Source organism: Nomascus leucogenys, chromosome 7b, assembly GCF_006542625.1.
Source record: "Nomascus leucogenys isolate Asia chromosome 7b, Asia_NLE_v1, whole genome shotgun sequence".
Taxonomy (NCBI): Eukaryota; Metazoa; Chordata; class Mammalia; order Primates; family Hylobatidae; genus Nomascus; species Nomascus leucogenys.
In genome coordinates this window covers 27,041,796-27,065,616 of record NC_044387.1, presented here as the reverse complement: position 1 = coordinate 27,065,616, position 23,821 = coordinate 27,041,796, and the positions used below count along the sequence as shown (strand labels likewise).

General features: G+C 35.0%; 1 protein-coding gene across 2 annotated transcripts in view; it reads right to left on the bottom strand.

Moving 5' to 3' along the window:
* SCLT1 (sodium channel and clathrin linker 1) overlaps window positions 1-23,821 on the bottom strand; it is a 202,696-nt gene that overhangs the window by 115,330 nt on the left and 63,545 nt on the right. For both annotated transcript variants that reach the window (XM_030815705.1, XM_030815704.1), the window contains exons 6-7: window positions 11,250-11,385; window positions 7,215-7,337 (exon numbers count right to left, since the gene is read on the bottom strand). In XM_030815705.1, the coding sequence (XP_030671565.1) occupies window positions 7,215-7,337; window positions 11,250-11,385 (259 nt within the window). The remainder of the gene's footprint in view (window positions 1-7,214; window positions 7,338-11,249; window positions 11,386-23,821) is intronic.

The window sequence follows — 23,821 nt, the reverse complement described above, 5'->3', positions numbered from 1 at the left end:
GATCATATGGTAGTTATATTTTTATTTTTTTGAGGAAACTCTATGCTTTGTTCCATGGCAGATGCACCGTTTTGCAATCTCACCAGAAATGTTCAAGGTTTCCAATTTTTCCACATTCTCTTCAACACGTGTTGTCTTGTTTTGATAATAATCCCTCTGACACGTGTGAGGTGATACTTCATTGTAGTTTTAGTATTGTGTTTCCCTAATGTTTAGTGACATCGAGCATTGGGCATTTCTTCACATACCCATTGCCTTGGAAAAATATCTAAGTACTTAGCTCATTTAAAAATCAACTTATTAGGCTTTTTTGTGTGTCTTTTGTTTTTTTACTACTGAGTTATAGAAATTCCTTAAATACTTTGGAGATTATTCCCTTATTGGATATACGGTCTGCAAATATTTTGTCCCATTCCATAGTTTGCCTTTTCACTCTGTTGGTTTTGTTTACTGTGCAAAAACTTTTTGGTTTGATGTAGTCCCACTTGATTACTTTTTTCCTGCTGTCTGTACTTTTGGTGTCATATCCATGAAATCGTTGCCAAGACCGATGCCATGGGGCTTTTCCCCTAGGTTTTCTTCTAAGAACTTTATGGGTAAGAGGTGTTAGATTTAAGTCTTTAATCCATTTTGGGATGATATTTGTGTGTTGTGTAAGATAAGGGTCCAAAATCATGTTTTGAATATGAATATCTAGATTTCCCAACTCCATTTTTAATTCAGTTATTGTGTTCTTTAGGTCCATAATTTGTGTGCTACTTTTTAATATTTTTTCTCTGTTGCAATTCTCACTTTGTTCATGCATTGTTCTTTTAACTGTGGTGAGCATCTTCATGAGAGTTATTTTTAATTCCCTATCAGGTAATTCATAACTTCTTTTCATTAGGATTGGTTTCTGGAGATTTATCTTATTTCTTTGTATGGCACATCTTTAGCTGGTTCTTCATTTTTCCTTGACTTTGTGCTCACGTCCGTACATTACAGAAAGCAGGCACCTCTCCCAGTCTTCATAGATTAGTGTCATACAAGAGAAGACCCCCACAAATCAGCTGGCCGAGATTCAGCAGGCCTCTACCAACTCTTTCCCTCCCCAGGGAGATGCTGGCAGCCGTGGCTTTGTCTGCTTGCTCTGTGATGAGCTGGGGGGTAGGGAACTATAGCATGTATCAGCCCAATCTGCTATCTCTGTTCTTCCCTAGGTGGCTAGACTATGCTGGAACTATTAGAGCTTCTTGAGACAGATGCTGTTTCTCTAGGCTGCCCTAGAGAAGCTGCAGTGCTGGATCAACTTTTCCCCTCCCTAGGGGAAAGCTGAGAACTGAATTTTCATCTACTTACTCTGTGCTGAGAAGAGCACAGGACCAATGCCATCTGTCAGTCCAAACCAATGCCTCCATTCTCCCTTGGTTGGCCAGACTATGCTGGATCTGTGAGCTCTGAGACTGGCAAGATAGAGACCAGTATTCTGGGGACCACCCTCAGAAAATTTGGGGTGATGAATGCACATACCTAATCCCTTCCCTCCCCTGGGTGAAGCTGGGAGCTAAGGGGTCTCTTTTTGATCACATGGCATGGCACTGGGGACAGGCTGCCTAGCAAGAGAGGGTCTCAAATCTCCCTGCTAGCTTTGGTGAGTCTGGTTTTCCAATCCCCCAGGAGGTGAGAACATTTCCATTCATTTCTGACTTATTGCAAAGGAAATTTGTCCATGAATTGTTGCTGAATTGGTTTATCTGTGGGGAGAAGGAGTGTCCAGGGTGTCCTACTCTGCCATGTTAGTCAAATTATATTGAAAGACAGTTTATTTACTCACTGCATACTCATCAATTTATTCTACATCTATAAGAATCTATTCATTTAATGAGTTTATTCATGTAATCAGAAAATTTTTTGTTGGAAACTGCTTGATTTTTTTTTTTTTTATTATACTTTAGGTTTTAGGGTACATGTGCACAATGTGCAGGTTTGTTACATATGTATCCATGTGCCATGTTGATTTCCTGCACCCATTAACTCGTCATTTAGCATTAGGTATATCTCTTAATGCTGTCCCTCCCCCCTCCCCCAACCCCACAACAGTCCCTGGAATGTGATGTTCCCCTTCCTGTGTCCATGAGTTCTCATTGTTCAATTCCCACCTATGAGTGAGAACATGCAGTGTTTGGTTTTTGGTCCTTGCGATAGTTTACTGAGAATGATGTTTTCCAGTTTCATCCATGTCCCTACAAAGGACATGAACTCATCATTTTTTATGGCTGCATAGTATTCCATGGTGTATATGTGCCACATTTTCTTAATCCAGTCTATCGTTGTTGGACATTTGGGTTGGTTCCAACTCTTTGCCATTGTGAATAGTGCCGCAATAAACATACGTGTGCATGTGTCTTTATAGCAGCATGATTTATAGTCCTTTGGGTATATACCCAGTAATGGGATGGCTGGGTCAAATGGTATTTCTAGCTCTAGATCCCTGAGGAATCGCCACACTGACTTCCACAATGGTTGAACTAGTTTACAGTCACACCAACAGTGTAAAAGTGTTCCTATTTCTCCACATCCTCTCCAGCACCTGTTGTTTCCTGTTTTTTTAATGATGGCCATTCTAACTGGTGTGAGATGGTATCTCACTGTGGTTTTGATTTGCATTTCTCTGATGGCCAGTGATGATGAGCATTTCTTCATGTGTTTTTTGGCTGCATAAATGTCTTCTTTTGAGAAGTGTCTGTTCATGTCCTTTGCCCACTTTTTGATGGGGTTGTTTGTTTTTTTCTTGTAAATTTGTTTGAGTTCATTGTAGATTCTGGATATTAGCCCTTTGTCAGATGAGTAGGTTGCAAAAATTTTCTCCCATTCTGTAGGTTGCCTGTTCACTCTGATGGTAGTTTCTTTTGCTGTGCAGAAGCTCTTTAGTTTAATTAGATCCCATTTGTCAATTTTGGCTTTTGTTGCCATTGCTTTTGGTGTTTTAGACATGAAGTCCTTGCCCATGCCTATGTCCTGAATGGTATTGCCTAGGTTTTCTTGTAGGATTTTAATGGTTTTAGGTCTAACATGTAAGTCTTTAATCCATCTTGAATTAATTTTTGTATAAGGTGTAAGGAAGGGATCCAGTTTCAGCTTTCTATATATGGCTAGCCAGTTTTCCCAGCACCATTTATTAAATAGGGAATCCTTTCCCCATTTCTTGTTTTTGTCTGGTTTGTCAAAGATCAGATAGTTGTAGATATGCGGCATCATTTCTGAGGGCTCTGTTCTGTTCCATTGATCTATATCTCTGTTGTGGTATCAGTACCATGCTGTTTTGGTTACTGTAGCCTTGTAGTATAGTTTGAAGTCAGGTAGCGTGATGCCTCCAGCTTTGTTCTTTTGGCTTAGGATTGACTTGGGATGCGGGCTGTTTTTTGGTTCCATATGAACTTTAAAGTAGTTTTTTCCAATTCTGTGAAGAAAGTCATTGGTAGTTTGATGGGGATGGCATTGAATCTATAAATTACTTTGGGCAGTATGGCCATTTTCACGATATTGATTCTTCCAACCCATGAGCATGGAATGTTCTTCCATTTGTTTGTATCCTCTTTTATTTCATTTAGCAGTGGTTTGTAGTTCTCCTTGAAGAGGTCCTTCACATCCCTTGTAAGTTGGATTCCTAGGTATTTTATTCTCTTTGAAGCAATTGTGAATGGGAGTTCACTCATGATTTGGCTCTCTGTTTGTCTGTGATTGGTGTACAAGAATGCTTGTGATTTTTGTACATTGATTTTGTATCCTGAGACTTTGCTGAAGTTGCTAATCAGCTTAAGGAGATTTTGGGCTGAGACAATGGGATTTTCTAGATATACAATCATGTCATCTGCAAACAGGGACAGTTTGACTTCCTCTTTTCCTAATTGAATACCCTTTATTTCCTTCTCCTGCCTGATTGCTCTGGCCAGAACTTCCAGCACTATGTTGAATAGGAGTGGTGAGAGAGGGCATCCCTGTCTTGTGCCAGGGAAACTGCTTGATTTTTAAAGGGCACTTTTCTTCAAGTTTGATCTTGACTCATACTTGCCCCAATAACTATGTTCTGAATGCTCTTTGAAATGTACAAGATCTTATCACTTTGCTTGCTCCCTTTATACTTATCAGTCTTGTTTGCTATTTATTATATACATTAAGAACAATTTAAATTTTAAAATTTCTTTCAATCATTTACTTTTATCTTAACCACCTATATAGTCTTTTCTATATTTTTATAAAACTCTCTTTTATCTATCATGCCATTTCTTTATCAGTTTTCTTGTATCCAGTTTATTCTTAGCTCCGACCTGGAACCATGAATACTTCTGCCTTAGAAATTTTTAACGTATTCCCTTGGAATATACGACATCCTTTTCCCATGACTTTCTTTCATCAAAATCATAATAAAATAGGGGCTCTGTGATATGATATATCAAAGAATGATATAATTCCAATTCTAGGAGACATACCGAAGAAGTAACGAATAATGATGATGCTAGGTTAAAGTACTAATTCCATATAGAAATATATTAAATTAAAAAATGCCTTTCTTAATTATAGAAATCAGTAACCATTTTGTTCTGGAGTACTAGTATTTTAAAACTCTAAAAAGTATAATATAGTATCAAAAACTGTATGTGATTAGACATTTCAAATGTTAACAGAATAGGTACAGACTGGTTTAATTATTTTTACATGGTTAAAAAAGAAAAATTTTTAAAGTCGAATAAAATTGGATACTTACTTTTGATGGCACAAATCCATTGTTATACAAAGACATTTTTATTAGGTACTAGCAAGAATTAGCAGAGTAACTAAGCAAGAATGAAGAAGGGAAAGAGAGAGGAATTACCTGAAGTGTCATAATTCTATTACTCAACAATGAGGTAAAAATAACATTCCAAGAAAGTGAAGAAAACAAAAGTGAGAGAATAAGAAGGTAAAGAGCAGAATTGGGAAGACTAATTCTGTTTATTTTAGGAAAAACTTACAGGGAAATTTAGGAGTACCATACCAACACATGGTCCTTAGTTTCCTAAATCTTTTTAGGAAATGGGCTATTAATTCATTAAACAATTACACTATTCTTATTAAATACCTGGCAGTGTGTCAGGTGAAATAAAAAAAATTAAACATGTACTCTACTCTTGAGGAACTCACTGTCTAGATTAGTCTAAGGAGACCTTACTAAGAATCCTAAAAGGATTTCCAGATTAAGATATATTTCAGAGAGATGTTAGATCTCCAAAAGGTACTGTAAACTGTGTCATGCTATTGAATGAGAAAGCAAAAGCAAAAGAAAAAAGAGTATTATCTAATTTCATGCAGCATGCTTTCTTATTGTTGATTTATATTAACATAAATAAATATGATTATTAATAGGGACAATTTCTAGTTTATGTAAGTAAGTATACTTAACCACTTCCATGTTCTCATTAGTAACATGAAGTCGCTTGGTCAGTTGTTGAAAATCAAATAGCTGATCCTACAGTGGGAAGGTAAGGGGAGTATATAAATAGCATTTTGTTGTTTATAACCCATATTTAAAATTAAACTAAAATCAAGTCTAAAATCATTATGCCTAAGTTTAGATAAAATTAGTAGTGTTTCTTATTACTATTGTGTGAATTAGTAGTTGAAAAACAAGAAATTTTTTAAATGATCAAAAAATTAAAGTGGCAATGCTGAAATTAATGTAGCTGTTTATTTTGTCAAATAATTATTTCTAGAAATCAATTATTAAATATTATTTTAAAACTCGAAGAAATAGATCATAAAAAATTATAAGTGATTAGAAATTCTAAATACTAGACAGACCTTGTCCAATATTGGAACGTCACTTTCAAACCTACTCAAAATCTGTAATACAAACCATGGCACAGGAGTTACTGCCCACCTTTTAAAAAAAAATTCTCATGCCCCACATTTTAAAAATTGTTTGATTAGCTGTTATGATTCTATTAAACATTATTTGTACAGATGACACAAAGTTGGGAGAGGCTGTAAATATACTGAATGACAGAATTAAATAGATAACCAGGGAAAAAAGAATGAAGTGTTATTTGTAAAGTCTTGTATAAGGACCCATCAAACTATGTAGCTATAGTAAAAGAATGATATTATTCAAGTGAAAACAAAACAAAAATCCAACCTTGTGGGCTTAGTTGATTGATCTAAATGTGATCTAAATGAGGAAACAGCCCTCAAAGAACTTAATATGAAAAACGGTTTTTAAATCTCAAAGTCCAGCAAATCAGATTGATTACATGTGGACGTTTTTTCAAGCCACGGCATGTAAAGAAAAATCATTTTGTAAACTGTAAAGCATCATGTAAGTATTTTTACAATTTCTTTAGGTAGACATTTCTAATTATAATTATAATAATAGGAATATTCATTAACCAGAATTTGAAAAGTCTGTAAATGAGAGCTGAAGAGAGGTATGAAAACCAACTTATTTAAAGAGCTGCCTCTCAAAATACATAGAAAAGAGGTCAGAATTAGAACTCCTCCATAGTGCTCAATGCACCTAGCAATGAAAGAACCAACAGAAGAATAAAAGAGGTAGATTTCCCAATGGAATGGATGGTCTTGTGAGATAATGAGTTCTTGTCAATAGATGTGTAAAGCAAAAGCTAAAGCTAGATGTCCACTTTGAAAGAGTGTAGAATGATTCTTGCTTCGGGTAGAAAAAAGTCTTTTAATAACCATTAAGATCACTTCCTGTTGTAAAATTCTATTCTGATTAATTTATGATGGACAAAATTGACACCTATTTTAGTAACAGGTCACATTTAAGGGTATTAACATTTGATTTTACATAGTGTTCCCACTGTATTTGAGCAGGCTTCTTCACTGGCCATAAACTAATGAACAATTTTGTTTTGTTTTGTTTTAAAAGTCAGGTAGGAAATCAAGCAAATAAAAACTTTGAAGGTTTATTTATACAAAATAATGTTAAAGTTGCTCTTTAGCACTAAATTCAGCTTTCATTGCTGACATTATAGAATCAAATGATCACTGTACAGTTCTCTAATTAGCTTACCTGTTCAAGAGTGTAACCATCAAAGATCTATATATTATTAACATAAATAATAAAGTGATTAGAAATCTAAATGCTATAGGGCAGAGTCTCAGGCGTTCCCCTCTAAAACAGTTTCTTCAGAGTGCAATTTCTTATTGATATACAAGAAAATGATGAAATCCAAGATTACCTTCTGTTTTTGACTTTCAAATACATGAATCTGGGCCTCAGTCATATGTTCCTGGTAAAGCTTGTGTAGTCTGTCCAACTCCTGAGAAACAGTCTGCCAGAGTTCCACAGCCTGAGTTTTTTCCTATTAAAAAAATTTGATAACTCATTATCAGCAGGCTATTTATTGTATAGTACAAATGGATCATTTTCTTTTATAGAATAAGTTCCTATAAAGTCATAAAATAAAATAGAACTGTGTAAAGATGGTATTATATATTTTTGATATGAAGTTTTATTATTAATAATGTAGAGAGTAAACTTGAAGACATAAAGTTCCTTATTTTGAAATTGTGTTTTTACTCAAATTTAGCTAAAATTAAAATCCTTAACAGAGATGTAGATTTAAACAATGTTCCTTGTTCCACAAGAAAGTATAAGCCCTAGAAACTGATGAAGAAGAAAACTGCCTCCTGGTAAAGTCAATATTTTTTTCATGATCATAAAAGTAATAAATTTTTATTGTGGAAAATTAGGAAAATACAGAAAAAAAACAGGAGAAAATCAGAATCACCTACAATTTTACTGCCTGATAATAAATATTGCTAACATCTAGATACAATCATCTTTTTAAATGTTGATGCATTCATGTTTATAAATGTGATTCTGGGGGAGAATTTTGTAATTATTTTAACAAAATTAGGGACCATATAGTGGGCTACTTTACTTGCCATTTTATAATGATTTTATAATTTTCTTGGGTCACTAACTATTGTTTGCATACAGTATTATCTGTGGTACAGAAACTTTTAAACTTTGAAAGGTCCTAGAAGTCAAATTTATCTTCAGAATAATATGTTAACATTATTTGCCTTTTTACTCTCATCCTCTCATAAATGTACAGTGAAGTTTTCTAAAGTTTATATGATGTGATGTCATCCTTGCTCTAAGGGCTAATGGACTGCATGCTTATGCTCCTACTTTTTTTTTAAGTCTCAGTTTTAATTTGTAATACAATAAATACTGATAGATATGTAACCCACAAAAACATAAGGCACCTTGGAGTACACTGAGGTATACCATGCATTCAGAAAATGAACAAATTGTACATTTTTATAAAGGAAGTGCACTTATGTAACCAGCACCCAGTTCAAGAGAAAAAACATTACCATCATCTAGAAGCCGACCCTCTTGTGATCTCTTCCAGTTACTATACTCTTCTCCTAAATAACCATTTCCTCGTGTTCCTAACACCATAGATTAGTTTTGTCTACAACTTAAAAAAAAAAAAAAAAACTGTAGGCAAATTAAAAATTTTAAAAGTGGTTTTAAAATTTGTAGATAAACACAGAATCTGGAGCCAGAAGATATGGGTGTGATCTCTAATTCCTGGCTAAATAGTCCTGGATAATTCACTTTATTTCCTTAAGACTCAAGTTTTCTTTTCAGTAAAATGGTCGCAAAAATGCCTCATACCTCAAAATGTCCCACTGTTTCTCCAGACCTGTCTGATGACAAAAATCACCTAGACTAGTAGTTACACAACCCAGATTCTCCTAGAGCTGTGGTTCTTAAAGGATCAGCATCATCAGCAACACCTCAGAACTGTTAGAGATGTAAATTAGTGAGCTCTTTCCCAGACTTATTGAATCAGAAACTGGGGTGGTGGGGAGGTGGGGAGGCACGGCAGAAATCCATGTTTCGAAAAGCCCTCAAATGATTATGATGTACACTATATAATTTTTAAATATGGTACAACTTACTATTTGGACAAACTACAATTTAACTGATTCCATATTTAAGATTTTTAAACTATGTCAAATGTTTCATTACAATAAATATTATAATGAACATATTTACTCAAAAATTGTTATATTCAGTTCTTTAGAACAAATTCATAAAATCTATGTGGTGTCATCATCTAATTACTGGATCAAATAATGCAAACATTTCTAAGGCTCTTTTTCTAAACTGACTTCTAGAAAGATTTTTACAAATCATACTGTAACAGAAAAAATATTTTAAACTGAAAATATTAAGCTAGGAACTTAGTATCGTGCTATTGCTATTGGCTCCTAAAGCAATATATTTACACTACACAGCACCTTTTGCACATAATTTTAATTATTATTTGTGAGTCTTGCTGTTCAATAATGATAATAACGATAAAAGGCAAATTTATTAACTTACATATGTGCTAGACATATAAGCCTAAATTTATTTCTATTTACTCCCATGAAATCAATTATAAATCTGTCCTTGTCTAGAACAAACAGCATGCTTTCTTCATTATTTCTTTCATCACATTTAAAAATTCTTTCTATTCATACATTAAAAAAAAATTAGTGTTAAATACATGTTCCTTATCAAGCTAAATATAGCCTTTCTGACTTACCTAAAATATCATTTTCATAATTATAGAATTTTAAAACCAAATTTTCAGGAAATAAAACTGAATTTTCAGATAATTATCAAATCAAAATTGTAATTTAGAATTTGTAGCCCCCATTTATAAATGAGGAAGCTGAGGCACAAGAGTTTTTTCTATGATCACACATCTGCAAAGTAGAAGAATGGGGATTTAAACCCATACAAGATATGAAACATTTGGGATATAACATTGTAAATTAAAATAAAATTCTGTTATGAATAAAATTCACAAAAAATTACAGTTGAAAAACAGGATATATTTAACATAGCTGCTCAAAGATTCTAATTACTATGAGAGAAAAAAGAAAAAGTATAATTCTAGAAGAAATGCAATGTTAGAAAAATATAGTAATATGAATATAATCTTTGAAAATGGAAGAAAACAATACCAGAAAAAAAGAAGACTGAAAAATGCAAATTTAGAGAAATAAAGGATTTTTTCCTTTAAAAATTTCCGTTGAGATTAAAATATTCTCTCTACAAAGAACTTAAACAGATTTACAAGAAAAAAACCCATCAAAAAGTGGGCAAAGGAAATGAACAGACACTTCTCAAAAGAAGATATTTATGCAGCCAACAAACATATGAAAAAAAGCTCATTGTTACTGTTCATTAGAGAAATGCAAATCAAAACGACAATGGAATACCATCTCACACCAGTTAGAATGGTGATCATTAAAAAGTCAGGAAACAACAGATGCTGGAGAGGATGTGGAGAAATAGGAACACTTTGACACTGTTGGTGGGAGTGTAAATTAGTTCAACTATTGTGGAAGACAGTGGCAATTCTTCAAGGATCTAGAACTAGAAATACCATTTGATCCAGCAATCCCATTACTGGGTATATACCCAAAAGATTATAAATCATTCTCCTATAAAGACACATGCACATGTATGTTTACTGCAGTACTATTCACAATAGCAAAGACTTGGAACCAACCCAAATGGCCATCAATGATAGACTGGATAAAGAAAATGTGGCACATATACACCATGGAATACTATGCAGCCATAAAAAAGGATGAGTTCATGTCCTTTTCAGGGACATGGATGAAGCTGGAAACCATCATTCTCAGCAAACTAACACAGGAACAGAAAACCAAACACTGCATGTTCTCACTCATAAGTGGGAGTTAAACAATGAGAACACATGGACACAGGGAGGGGAACATCACACACCAGGGCCTGTCATGGGGTTGAGGGCTAGGGGAGGGATAGCATTAGGAGAAATACCTAATGTAGATGATGGGTTGATGGGTGCAGCAAACCACCATGGCATGTGATACCTATATAACAAACCTGCACATTCTGCACATGTATCCTAGAACTTAAAGTATAATTAGAAAAAAAAAAAAGAAAAAAATATTCTCATAAGAAAAAAAATCACATCAAAAGCTTTATGATTTAATTAAACACATTTGTAACAACCAGTGAGGGTACTTGGCAAGTACATTTATAACAGTGAGAGTATTTATTACAAGTGTTGCTACCTGTAATGATTCTTATAAACTAGAAAATCATCATGTTACAATTTTATTATTTTGTTATCCATAAATAATGATTAACATGAATTTTTTCAAAGGTATGTTAATTCAGAATATAATTTTTAAAAATACATGTCACTCACTTGATTGGCTAGCTGCAATTGTTCTTGAAGGTTTCTGACTGTTTCATCATCTGCATATGTATCAGTTCCTATCTCTGTGCCAAGGGGAAAGGCCTCCAATTTTTTTTCAACAGCATCTTTTAATTCACTGTGCAACCTTTGAAACAAATAGTTAACATGACAGTCTCAAGTCATTTTAGTAACAGTAATTACTGTTTTGAGGTCAATTAAACATTTGGGTCAACAATAACTCTTTACACAAAATCATTTTTAAGTAGACTCCAAATAAAAAATTAGAAGTGTTTAATTACCATTAAATACTGTGCTATAAGAATCAAAAATTATGTAACAATTTCAAATGCATTAAATCGATCACAATTAATTGAAGCATGATTCAGCTTGTCCTAGAGGTTTTAATTTTTCAAAATTTTTCAAAAACTTTTCAAAATAGTAAAATTCAGATATTATCTCTTATTAAATGATACAATAAGCCATTCAGAAAAATTCTAAAATATCTACATATATCCAGTCAATTAAGTGAAAATTATATATTAAATCCTGTAGAATTATTTGCTATTTTCTTCAGTGTGTTTCACAAAACTCATTGGAATTCTTACTAATTCCAGCTAACAAGCAAAGAGAAGAAAATGGTCACTGGCTATAAAACTAAGACATCAGAAGCTTTATTTTTCAGCACATCCTTACATAAGCTCAACAATAATGCTGAAAGGCTTAAATTCGACTTTAATCTTAACATTAAAGTAAATTACAGATATTTCATGCTTTAAAACAACTACAAAAAAAAGCAAGGAAGGTTCAAATTGAAAGAATGATTGTTTTAATTTAAAATAATACATAATTAAGAGAAAAAAATGTACATTTTCAGAAAACACTCTTATTTCATATAATCATAAGCAGAAAATATTTATAGTAAATACATTACAAAGTGAAAATAACAAAATAAACTACATCCATCTACCTAAAACATTTAGAGGTGAATGAATGATTTACTAATATTACAAATCTCCTTTGAAACAAGAAAACTTAAATCTTGATGTCAAAACATATTTATTGAAAACAAAATTCACCAAATACAATAAAACTGAGGAGGTAACACTTTAGAAACAAAAAATTTAATTACTCTGAAGAAAGGACAGAGCTTGAAAATTATTCTCTAATTAAAAAACTTACAAGTATTGGTTAAGACAGAAGTTTTTATTTTTAAATATCCAACAGTGTTTTAACAAACTTTTATTTTTCCTATATGAAATGTTTACCTCATAGAGAAAATGATCAGTATAGAAATATAACAAGTTTTGGAAAAGATACCCCAAGTCCTGTGAAAAAAACCATTATTAATTCTGTAATATATTTTCTAGCAGAATTTTTACTTTCCATTAAAAATAGACCAATGACATATTGTATTGCTAATACTATAATCTGTCTCTTTAACTGTAGTATTCAGACATATGCATTCTCTCATATTCTAAAAAGTTTTCTGCAAATATTTTAAAGATGACATAATATTCCATCATTTTCATCATATAGTTATCTGCATCATAACCTATCAATTATCCTAATCCTTTAAATTGACTGTAAAATGAAATGAAAAAATAGTAAAATTAATATTTAGTACACTGTACTTTAAAATATCAGAACACTGAGAATTAAAGTGTCTTATTTCTTTGTTAAAAATGTAGTTATAACAAGAAGTATAATTATAACTGACAGTAAGACAGTTTTTAGGGTCTTAACAAAATTTTTAGCCAGGTACGGTGGTTCACGTATGTAATCCCAGCACTTTGGGAGGCCGAAGTGGATGGATCACGAGGTCAGGAGTTCGAGACCAGCCTGGCCAGTGTGGTGAAACCCCGTCTCTACTAAAAATACAAAAATTAGCCGGGCGTGGTGGCACGTGCCTGTAGTCCCAGCTATTCAGGAGGCTGAGGCAGAAAAATTGCTTGAACCCAGGAGGCGGAGGTTGCAGTGAGCCAAGATCAAGCCACTGTACTCCAGCCTGGGTGACAGAGCGAGACTCTGTCTCAAAAAAAAAAAAAAATTTAAAGGTCACAGAAATATCATAATTGTCCCCCATTGATTATTAAGATAATTTTGTACAGTTTCAGCTTGCAAGGTCTTTTTTTAATCTTACACTTCATACAAAGGAAGGACTACCTATAAATAGTTTAATTTTGTTTGCTTCAGTATCTAGAATACTTGGGGAACAGGTGTCCAATCTTGCGTTTGTAATGCTTGCTGTCTCTCACTGAGTGTGCTCTGATCCCGAGGTGTTACATGATTTTGGGTTTAGACTGCTGTCCTTTTTCTAACCTCTTCAACAAATTCTAAGACATCATTATTTTTAGACTTTCTTTTCTAATACATACTCTTAAGATTACAGCTTTCCTTCTAAGAATCGCCTTAGTGGCAATGCCGACGTGGTTATTTTCTTTATTAATCAGTTAAAAATATTTTCTAATTTCCATTGTGAGTTCTTTGACCTGTGAGTAACATTTAGAAGCATACCGCTTAACTTAGAAAAAGCTGGGGATTTTCTAGTTACCTTTTTGTTATTGATTTCTAGCATAATTTTCACTGGCATCAAAGAACATAATCTGAATAATTTCAATCCTTTTATAATCTGAGAGTTGCTTTTTTTGAGTTGGTCAATTTCAGAAAACTATCATGTGTACTTAAAGAATGCATATTTTGAAGGTCTTCGGTATTAGTATTCTATATACGTCCCTTAAGAGATTTCTTTTTCTTTTTTTTTTATTATACTTTAGGTTTTAGGGTACATGTGCACAATGTGCAGGTTTGTTACATATGTATCCATGTGCCATGTTGACTTCCTGCACCCATTAACTCGTCATTTAGCATTAGGTATATCTCCTAATGCTGTCCCTCACCCCTCCCCCAACCCCACAACAGTCCCCGGAGTGTGATGTTCCCCTTCCTGTGTCCATGAGTTCTCATCGTTCAATTCCCACCTATGAGTGAGAACATGCGGTGTTTGGTTTTTTGTCCTTGCGATAGTTTACTGAGAATGATGTTTTCCAGTTTCATCCATGTCCCTACAAAGGACATGAACTCATCAGTTTTTTTGGCTGCATAGTATTCCATGGTGTATATGTGCCACATTTTCTTAATCCAGTCTATCGTTGTTGGACATTTGGGTTGGTTCCAACTCTTTGCTATTGTGAATAGTGCCGCAATAAACATACGTGTGCGTGTGTCTTTATAGCAACATCATTTATAGTCCTTTGGGTATATATCCAGTAATGGGATGGCTGGGTCAAATGGTATTTCTAGTTCTAGATCCCTGAGGAATCACCACACTGACTTCCACAATGGTTGAACTAGTTTACAGTCACACCAACAGTGTAAAAGTGTTCCTATTTCTCCACATCCTCTCCAGCACCTGTTGTTTCCTGTTTTTTTAATGATGGCCATTCTAACTGGTGTGAGATGGTATCTCACTGTGGTTTTGATTTGCATTTCTCTGATGGCCAGTGATAATGAGCATTTCTTCATGTGTTTTTTGGCTGCATAAATGTCTTCTTTTGAGAAGTGTCTGTTCATGTCCTTCGCCCACTTTTTGATGGGGTTGTTTTTTTCTTGTAAATTTGTTTGAGTTCATTGTAGATTCTGGATATTAGCCCTTTGTCAGATAAGTAGGTTGCAAAAATTTTCTCCCATTCTGTAGGTTGCCTGTTCACTCTGATGGTAGTTTCTTTTGCTGTGCAGAAGCTCTTTAGTTTAATTAGATCCCATTTGTCAATTTTGGCTTTTGTTGCCATTGCTTTTGGTGTTTTAGACATGAAGTCCTTGCCCACGCCTATGTCCTGAATGGTATTGCCTAGGTTTTCTTGTAGGGTTTTAATGGTTTTAGGTCTAACATTTAAGTCTTTAATCCATCTTGAATTAATTTTTGTATAAGGTGTAAGGAAGGGATCCAGTTTCAGCTTTCTACATATGGCTAGCCAGTTTTCCCAGCACCATTTATTAAATAGGGAATCCTTTCCCCATTTCTTGTTTTTATCAGGTGTGTCAAAGATCAGATAGTTGTAGATATGAGGCATCATTTCTGAGGGCTCTGTTCTGTTCCATTGATCTATGTCTCTGTTGTGGTACCAGTACCATGCTGTTTTGGTTACTGTAGCCTTGTAGTATAGTTTGAAGTCAGGTGGTGTGATGCCTCCAGGTTTGTTCTTTTGGCTTAGGATTGACTTGGCGATGCTTAAAGGAGCTGATGGAGCTGAAAGCCAAGTTTCGAGAACTACGCGAAGATTGCAGAAGCCTCAGTAGCAGATGCGATCAACTGGAAGAAATGGTATCGCTGATGGAAGATGAAATGAATGAAATGAAGCGAGAAGGGAAGTTTAGAGAAAAAAGAATAAAAAGAAATGAACAAAGCCTCCAAGAAATTTGGGACTATGTGAAAAGACCAAACCTACGTCTGATTGGTGTACTTGAAAATGACGGGCAGAATGGAACCAAGTTGGAAAACACTCTGCAAGATATTATCCAGGAGAACTTCCCCAATCTAGCAAGGCAGGCCAACATTCAGATTCAGGAAATACAGAGAACGCCACAAAGATACTCCTCGAGAAGAGCAACTCCAAGACACATAATTGTCAGATTCGCCAAAGTTGAAATGAAGGAAAAAATGTTAAGGGCAGCCAGAGAGAAAGGTCGGGTTACCCACAAAGGGAAGCCCATCAGACTAACAGCTGATCTCTCAGCAGAAACTCTACAAGCCAGAAGAGAGTGGGGGCTGATATTCAACATTCTTAAAGAAAAGAATTTTCAACCCAGAATTTCATATCCAGCCAAACTAAGCTTCATAAGTGAAGGAGAAATAAAATACTTTACAGACAAGCAAATGCTGAGTGATTTTGTCACCACCAGGCCTGCCCTAAAAGAGCTCCTGAAGGAAGCACTAAACATGGAAAGGAACAACCGGTACCAGCCACTGCAAAAACATGCCAAATTGTAAAGACCATCGAGGCTAGGAAGAAACTGCATCAACTAACGAGCAAAATAACCAACTAACATCATAATGACAGGATCAGATTCACACATAACAATATTAATGTTAAATGTAAATGGGCTAAATGCTCCAATTAAAAGACACAGACTGGCAAACTGGATAAGGAGTCAGGACCCATCAGTGTGCTGTATTCAGGAAACCCATCTCACATGCAGAGGCACACACAGACTCAAAATAAAGGGATGGAGGAAGATCTATCAAGCAAATGGAAAACAAAAAAAGGCAGGGGTTGCAATCCTAGTCTCTGATAAAATAGACTTTAAGCCAACAAAGATCAAAGGAGACAAAGAAGGCCATTACATAATGGTAAAGGGATCAATTCAACAAGAAGAGCTAACTATCCTAAATATATATGCACCCAACACAGGAGCACCCAGATTCATAAAGCAAGTCCTGAGTGACTTACAAAGGGACTTAAACTCCCACAGAATAATGGGAGATTTTAACCCCACTGTCAACATTAGACAGATCAATGAGACAGAAAGTTAACAAGGATATCCAGGAATTGAACTCACCTCTACATAAAGTGGACCTAATAGACATCTACAGAACTCTCCACCCCAAATCAACAGAATATACATTTTTTTTCAGCACCACACCACACCTACTCCAAAATTGACCACATAGCTGGAAGTAAAGCTCTCCTCAGCAAATGTAAAAGAACAGAAATTATAACAAACTGTCTCTCAGACCACAGTGCAATCAAACTAGAACTCAGGATCAACAAAATTCATAGACCACTAGCAAGACTAATAAAGAAGAAAAGAGAGAAGAATCAAATAGATGCAATAAAAAATGAAAAAGGGGATATCACCACCGATCCCACAGAAATACAATCTACCATCAGAGAATACTACAAACACCTCTATGCAAATAAACTAGAAAATCTAGAAGAAATGGATAAATTCCTCGACAAATACACCCTCCCAAGACTAAATCAGGAAGAAGTTGAATCTCTGAATAGACCAATAACAGGTTCTGAAATTGTGGCAATAATCAATAGCTTACCAACCAAAAAGAGTCCAGGACCTGATGGATTCACAGCTGAATTCTACCAGAGATACAAGGAGGAACTGGTACCATTCCTTCTGAAACTATTCCAATCGATAGAAAAAGAGGGAATCCTCCCTAACACATTTTATGAAGCCAGCATCGTCCTGATACCAAAGCCTGGCAGAGACATAACCAAAAAAGAGAATTTCAGACCAATATCCTTGATGAACATTGATGTAAAAATCCTCAATAAAATACTGGCAAACCAAATCCAGCAGCACATCAAAAAGCTTATCCACCATAATCAAGTGGGCTTCATCCCTGGGATGCAAGGCTGGTTCAACATATGCAAATCAATAAATGTAATCCAGCATATAAACAGAACCAAAGACAAAAACCACATGATTATCTCAATAGATGCAGAAAAGGCCTTGGACAAAATTCAACAACCCTTCATGCTAAAAACTCTCAATAAATTAGGTATTGATGGGACGTATCTCAAAATAATAAGAGCTATCTACGACAAACCCACAGCCAATATCATACTGAATGGGCAAAAACTGGAAGCATTCCCTTTGAAAACTGGCACAAGACAGGGATGCCCTCTCTCACCACTCCTATTCAACATAGTGCTGGAAGTTCTGGCCACGGCAATCAGGCAGAAGAAGGAAATAAAGGGTATTCAATTAGGAAAAGAGGAAGTCAAATTGTCCCTGTTTGCAGATGACATGATTGTATATCTAGAAAACCCCATTGTCTCAGCCCAAAATCTCCTTAAGCTGATTAGCAACTTCAGCAAAGTCTCAGGATACAAAATCAATGTACAAAAATCACAAGCATTCTTGTACACCAATCACAGACAAACAGAGAGCCAAATCATGAGTGAACTCCCATTCACAATTGCTTCAAAGAGAATCAAATACCTAGGAATCCAACTTACAAGGGATGTGAAGGACCTCTTTAAGGAGAACTACAAACCACTGCTCAATGAAATAAAAGAGGATACAAACAAATGGAAGAACATTCCATGCTCATGGGTAGGAAGAATCAATATCGTGAAAATGGCCATACTGCCCAAGGTAATTTATAGATTCAATGCCATCCCCATCAAGCTACCAATGACTTTCTTCACAGAATTGGAAAAAACTACTTTAAAGTTCATATGGAACCAAAAAAAGAGATTTCTTAATTGCATTATTCAAATATTGCATCTTAACTTACTGTTTTTTTTTTTTTCTGGTTGCTATTTTATTTACTGAGAGCAACCTGCTCATATTTCCTATTATAATGGTGCATTTGTCTGTTCTGCCATTCAGTGCTATCACATTTTATATTCTGAGTCTTTGTTATTGAGTGCTTACACATTTAGAACTGTCATATCTTTTGGGCAAATATAATTTTGTATCATTATGAAAACCGCCTTTTAATCCGTAATCATATGTTTCACATTAAATTCTACTATGTCTGATATTACCAGCATGTTTTCAGTTAGCACTTCCATGGTATACATATTTTCTATCCTTTTATTTTCACCCATTCTGTACTCTTGTATTTTACAAATCTCCTTGGTTAAAAGCATGTAATTGTGGGTTCATTTAGTTAATCTCTGGTAAATCACTGTCTTAAAATTACAGCATGTAATACAGCAAAATTTAATGCAATTACTAAGGTATCTGGGTTTATATCTACTACCTTAGTATTTCCTATTTGCCTTGCTTTTGAAAAAACAAAACAAAACACCTCTCTTTTTGTTCCTATTCTCTTTGCTTATTAACTGGAATTAATTACATTTTATTATTCCACTTTCCCACTCCATTAGCTTGGAAGTGATAGAATCTTTTAGTTTACTGTAGTGCCCAGGCCAGACATCATAACATGCCTCTGAGAATTGCCACCCTCTACTATAAATTAGTATCCTATTTCTAATGGATAATGTAAGCACCTGAGAATATTTCAACTCCATTTACACTCCTCCTAAATGTATGGTATTGCTGGCTGATGTTTCAAGTCTCCTCAAACATTTTAACGCCATTATCATTATTTTTAAAAGTTTATATTCATTAGATTTTCTCCCATATTTACCCTTTGCATAATTCCAAACTTTATTCTAGGATGATTTTTCCTTCTTTTTTGGGCTTTGGATTAATTCTGTCAATGGTAGTTTTCTCAGTTTTCATCTGAAAATGCACTTATTTAACCCTCCTTGAAGAACATTTCGCTGAGCACACAATTCTTAGTTGACAGTTTTCGTTTCTTTTCTTTTCAGCACTTTGAAGATATTCCATGTCTCTCGATTTCTATCACATCTGTTGAAGTCAGTTATCTTACTGCTATTCCTTTGAGGATAATCTCTGTTGTGAGAATTTTTCTTTGATTTTGATTTTGTAGATGTTTTTGCATTATCATGCTTGTGATGCATGGTGTTTCTTTAATCCACAGATCTTTTGCTACTTTTGAAATTTTTCAGCTATTGTCTCTTCAAATATTATTTCTGTCTTTCCTGTTCTCTCTGGAATTCAAATTACATGAATTTTAGTTCTTTTCACTACTACATTTTGTGCCATATTTTCTTTTTAAATTTTTTTGAATTTATTTTTTACTTAACTTTTAAGGTCGGGGTACATGTACAGGTTTGTTATACAGGTAAGCTTGTGTCATTGGGGTTTGTTGTACAGATTATTTTCAACCCAAGTATTAAGCCTAGTACCCATTAGTTATTTTTCCTGATCCTCTCCCTCCTCCCAACCTCCACCCATTGATAGGCCCCAGTGTGTGTAGTTTCCCTCTACATGTCCATGTGTTTTCATCATTTAGCTCTCACTTATAAGTGAGAACATGGAGTATTTACTTTTCTGTTTCTCTGTTAGTTTGCTAAGGATAATCACCTCTGGCTCCATCTATGTTCCTGCAAGGGACATGATCTTGTTCTTTTTTATGGATGCATAGTATTCCATGGTATATATGTACCATATTTTCTTTATCCAGTCCACTGTTGATGGGCATCTAGGTTGATCTATGTCTTTGTCATTGTGAATAAGTGTTCCAATGAACATGTGAGTGCAAGTGTCTTTATGGTAGAATGATTTCTATTACTTCATTATATATCCAGTGATGGGATTGCTGGGTTAAATGGCACTCCTGTTTTGAGTTCTTTGAGATCCAAGCCGGGCGCGGTGGCTCACGCCTGTAATCCCAGTACTTTGGGAGGCTGAGGCAGGTGGATCACGAGGTCAGGAGATCGAGACCATCCTGGCTAACATGGTGAAACCCCATCTCTACTAAAAAAATAAAAAAAATTAGCCGGGCATGATGGCAGGTGTCTGTAGTCCCAGCTACGTGGGAGGCTGAGGCAGGAGAATGGCATGAACCCGGGAGGTGGAGCTTGCAGTGAGCTGAGATCGCGCCACTGCACTCCAGCCTGGGCGACAGAGTGAGACTCTGTCTCAAAAAGAAAAAAAAAAAGAATCCAAACTGCTTTCCACTAGTGGCTGAGCTAATTTCCGTTCCCACCAGCAGTATAAAAGCATTCCCTTTTCTCTGCAACCATATCAGCATCTGGTTTTTTTGATGTTTTAAAAGCCATTCTGACTGGTGTGAGATGGTATCTCATTGTGGTTTTGATTTGCATTTCTCTAATTAAGTTGAGCTTTTTTTCATATGCTTGTTGGCCACATGTATGTCTTCTTTTGAAAAGCATTCATGTGCTTTGCCCATTTTTCAATGAGGTTTGATTTTTCTTGTAAATTTACGTTCCTTACAGATGCTGGATATTTGACCTTTGTCAGATGCAGTTTGCAAAAATGTTCTCCCATTTTGTATGTTGTCTGTGCACTCTGTTGATAGTTTCTTTCGCTGTGCAGGAGCTCTTTAGTTTAATTAAATCCCATTTGTCAATGTTTGCTTTTGTTGCAATTGCTTTTGGTATCTTCTTAATAAAATCTTTGCCCACTCCTATGTCCAGAATGGTATTGCCTAGGTTGTCTTCCAGGGTTTTTATACTTTGGGGTTTTATATTTAAGTTTTTAATCCATCTTAATGTTTGTTAATCTTCTGCACATGGCTAGCCAGTTATCTCAGCACCATTTATTGAATAGGAGTCCTTTCCCCATTGCTTGAGTTCTGTTTGTTGAGGATCAGATAGTTGTAGGTGTGTGGCTTTATTTCTGGGTTCTCTATTCTGTTGCAATGGTCTATGTGCCTGTTTTTGTATCAGTAGCATGCTGTTTTGGTTACTGTAGCCCTGCAGTATAGTTTGAAGTCAGGCAGTATGATGTCTCCAGCTTTCTTATCTTTGCTTAGGATTACCTTGGCTATCTGGACTCTTTTTTGGTTCCACATGAATTTTAAAATAGTTTTTTCTAGTTCTGTGATGAATCTCAATGGTAGTTTAATAGGAATAGCATTAGATGTATAAATTCCTCTGGGCAGTATGACCATTTTTACAATATTGATGCTTTCTATCCATGAGCATGGGACATTTTTCCATTTGTTTGTGTAATCTTCGATTTCTTTGAACGGTATTTTGTACTTCTTGTAGAGAGATCTTTCACCTTCCTAGTTAGCTGTATTCCTAGATAGTTTGTGTGTTTGTTTATTTATTTATTGCCACTGGGAATGGGATTGCATTACTCATTTGGCTCTTGGCTTGACTTTTTTTGTGTGTATAGGAGTGCTAGTAATTTTTACACATTGATTTTGTATCCTGAGAATTTGCTGAAGTTGTTTGTCAGCTTAAGAAGCTTTTATGCCAAGACTATGGAGTTTTATAGATATAGAATCCTGTCATCTGCAAATAGGGATAGTTTGACTTCCTCTCTTCCTGTTTGGATTACATTTCTTCCTCTTGCCTGATTGCCCTGGCCAGGACTTCCAATACTATGTCAAATAGGAGTGGCGAGAAAGGGCATCCTTGTCTTGTGCCAGTTTTCAGGGAGAATGTTTCCAGCTTTTGCACATTCCATATGATGCTGGCTGTGGGTTTTTCATAGATGGCTCTTATTATTTTGAAGTATGTTCCTTCAATACCTAGTTTATTGAGACTTTTTAACATGAAGAGTGTTAAATTTTAATGAAAGCCTTTTCTGCATCATTTCAGATAATCATGTAGTTTTTGTCTTTAGTTCTGTTTATGTGATGAATCACATTTATTGATTTGCATGTGATGAACCAACCTTGCATCCCAGGGCTAAAACCTATTTGATTGTGGTAGATAAGATTTTTGATGTGCTGCTGGATTTTGTTTGCCAGTATCTTGTTGAGGATTTTTGTCTCTATGTTCATCAGGGATATTGGCCTGAAGTTTTCTTTTTTGTTGTATCTTTGTTAGGTTTTGGTATCAGGATGATGTTGGCCTCATAAAATGAGTTTTATGGTCTGTTGCATTGGTCTATGTGCCTGTTTTTGTACCAGTACCATGCTGTTTTGGTTACTGTAGCCCTGAAGTATAGTTTGAAGTTGGGCAGTGTGATGTCCCCAGCTTTCTTCTTTTTGCTTAGGAATACCTAAGCATTTTTTTTTTGGAATAGTTTCAGTAGAAGTGGTACCAGCTCTTCGTATATTTGGTAGAATTTGGCTGTGAACTTATCCGGTCCTGGGCTTTTTTGGTTCATAGGCTATTACTGCCTGAATTTCAGAACTCATTACTGGTCTGCTCAGTAATTTAATTTCCTCCTGGTTTAGTCTTAGGAGGGTGTATGTGTCTTGAAATTCATCCATTTCTTCTAGATATTCTAGTTTATGTGCACAGAGGTGTTCATAATATTATTGGATGGTTGTCTGTATTTCTGTGGGGTCAGTGGTAACATCCTCCTTGTCATTTCTGATTGTGTTTATTTGAATCTTCTCTCTTTTCTTCTTTATTAGTCTAGCTAATGGTCTATTTTATTAATTTTTCCAAAAAACCAGCTTCTGGGTTCTTTGATCTTCTGGATTTTTTTTTGTGTCTGAATCTCCCTAAGTTCAGCTCTGATTTTGGTTATTTCTTGTCTTTTGCTAGCTTTGGAATTTGTTTGCTCTTGGTTCTATTGTTCTTTTAGTTGTGATGTTAGGTTGTTAACTTGAGATCTTTCTAACTATTTGATGTGAGCACTTAGTGCTATAAATTCCCTCTTAACACTGCCTTAGCTGTGTCCCAGAGATTCTAGTATTTTGTATCTTTGTTCTCATTAGTTTCAAAGAACTTGTTGATTTCTGCCTTAATTTCATTATTTACCCAAACGTCACTCAGGAGTAGGTTATTCAACTTCCATGTAATTGTATGGTTTTGAGCAAATTTCTGTTTTGGCTTCTAATTTGATTGTGCTGTGGTTTGAGAGACTGTTATGATTTCAGTTCTTTTGCATTTGCTGAGGAGTGTTTTACTTCTGATTATGTGATTGATTTTAGAATATGTGCCATGTGTTGATGAGAAGAATGTACATTCTGTTGTGTTTGTGTGGAGAGTTATATAGATGTCTATCAGGTCCATTTGATCCAGTGCTGGGTTCAGGTCCTGAATATCTTTGTTAATTTTCTGTCTTGATGATTGGTCTAATATTTTCAGTGTGGT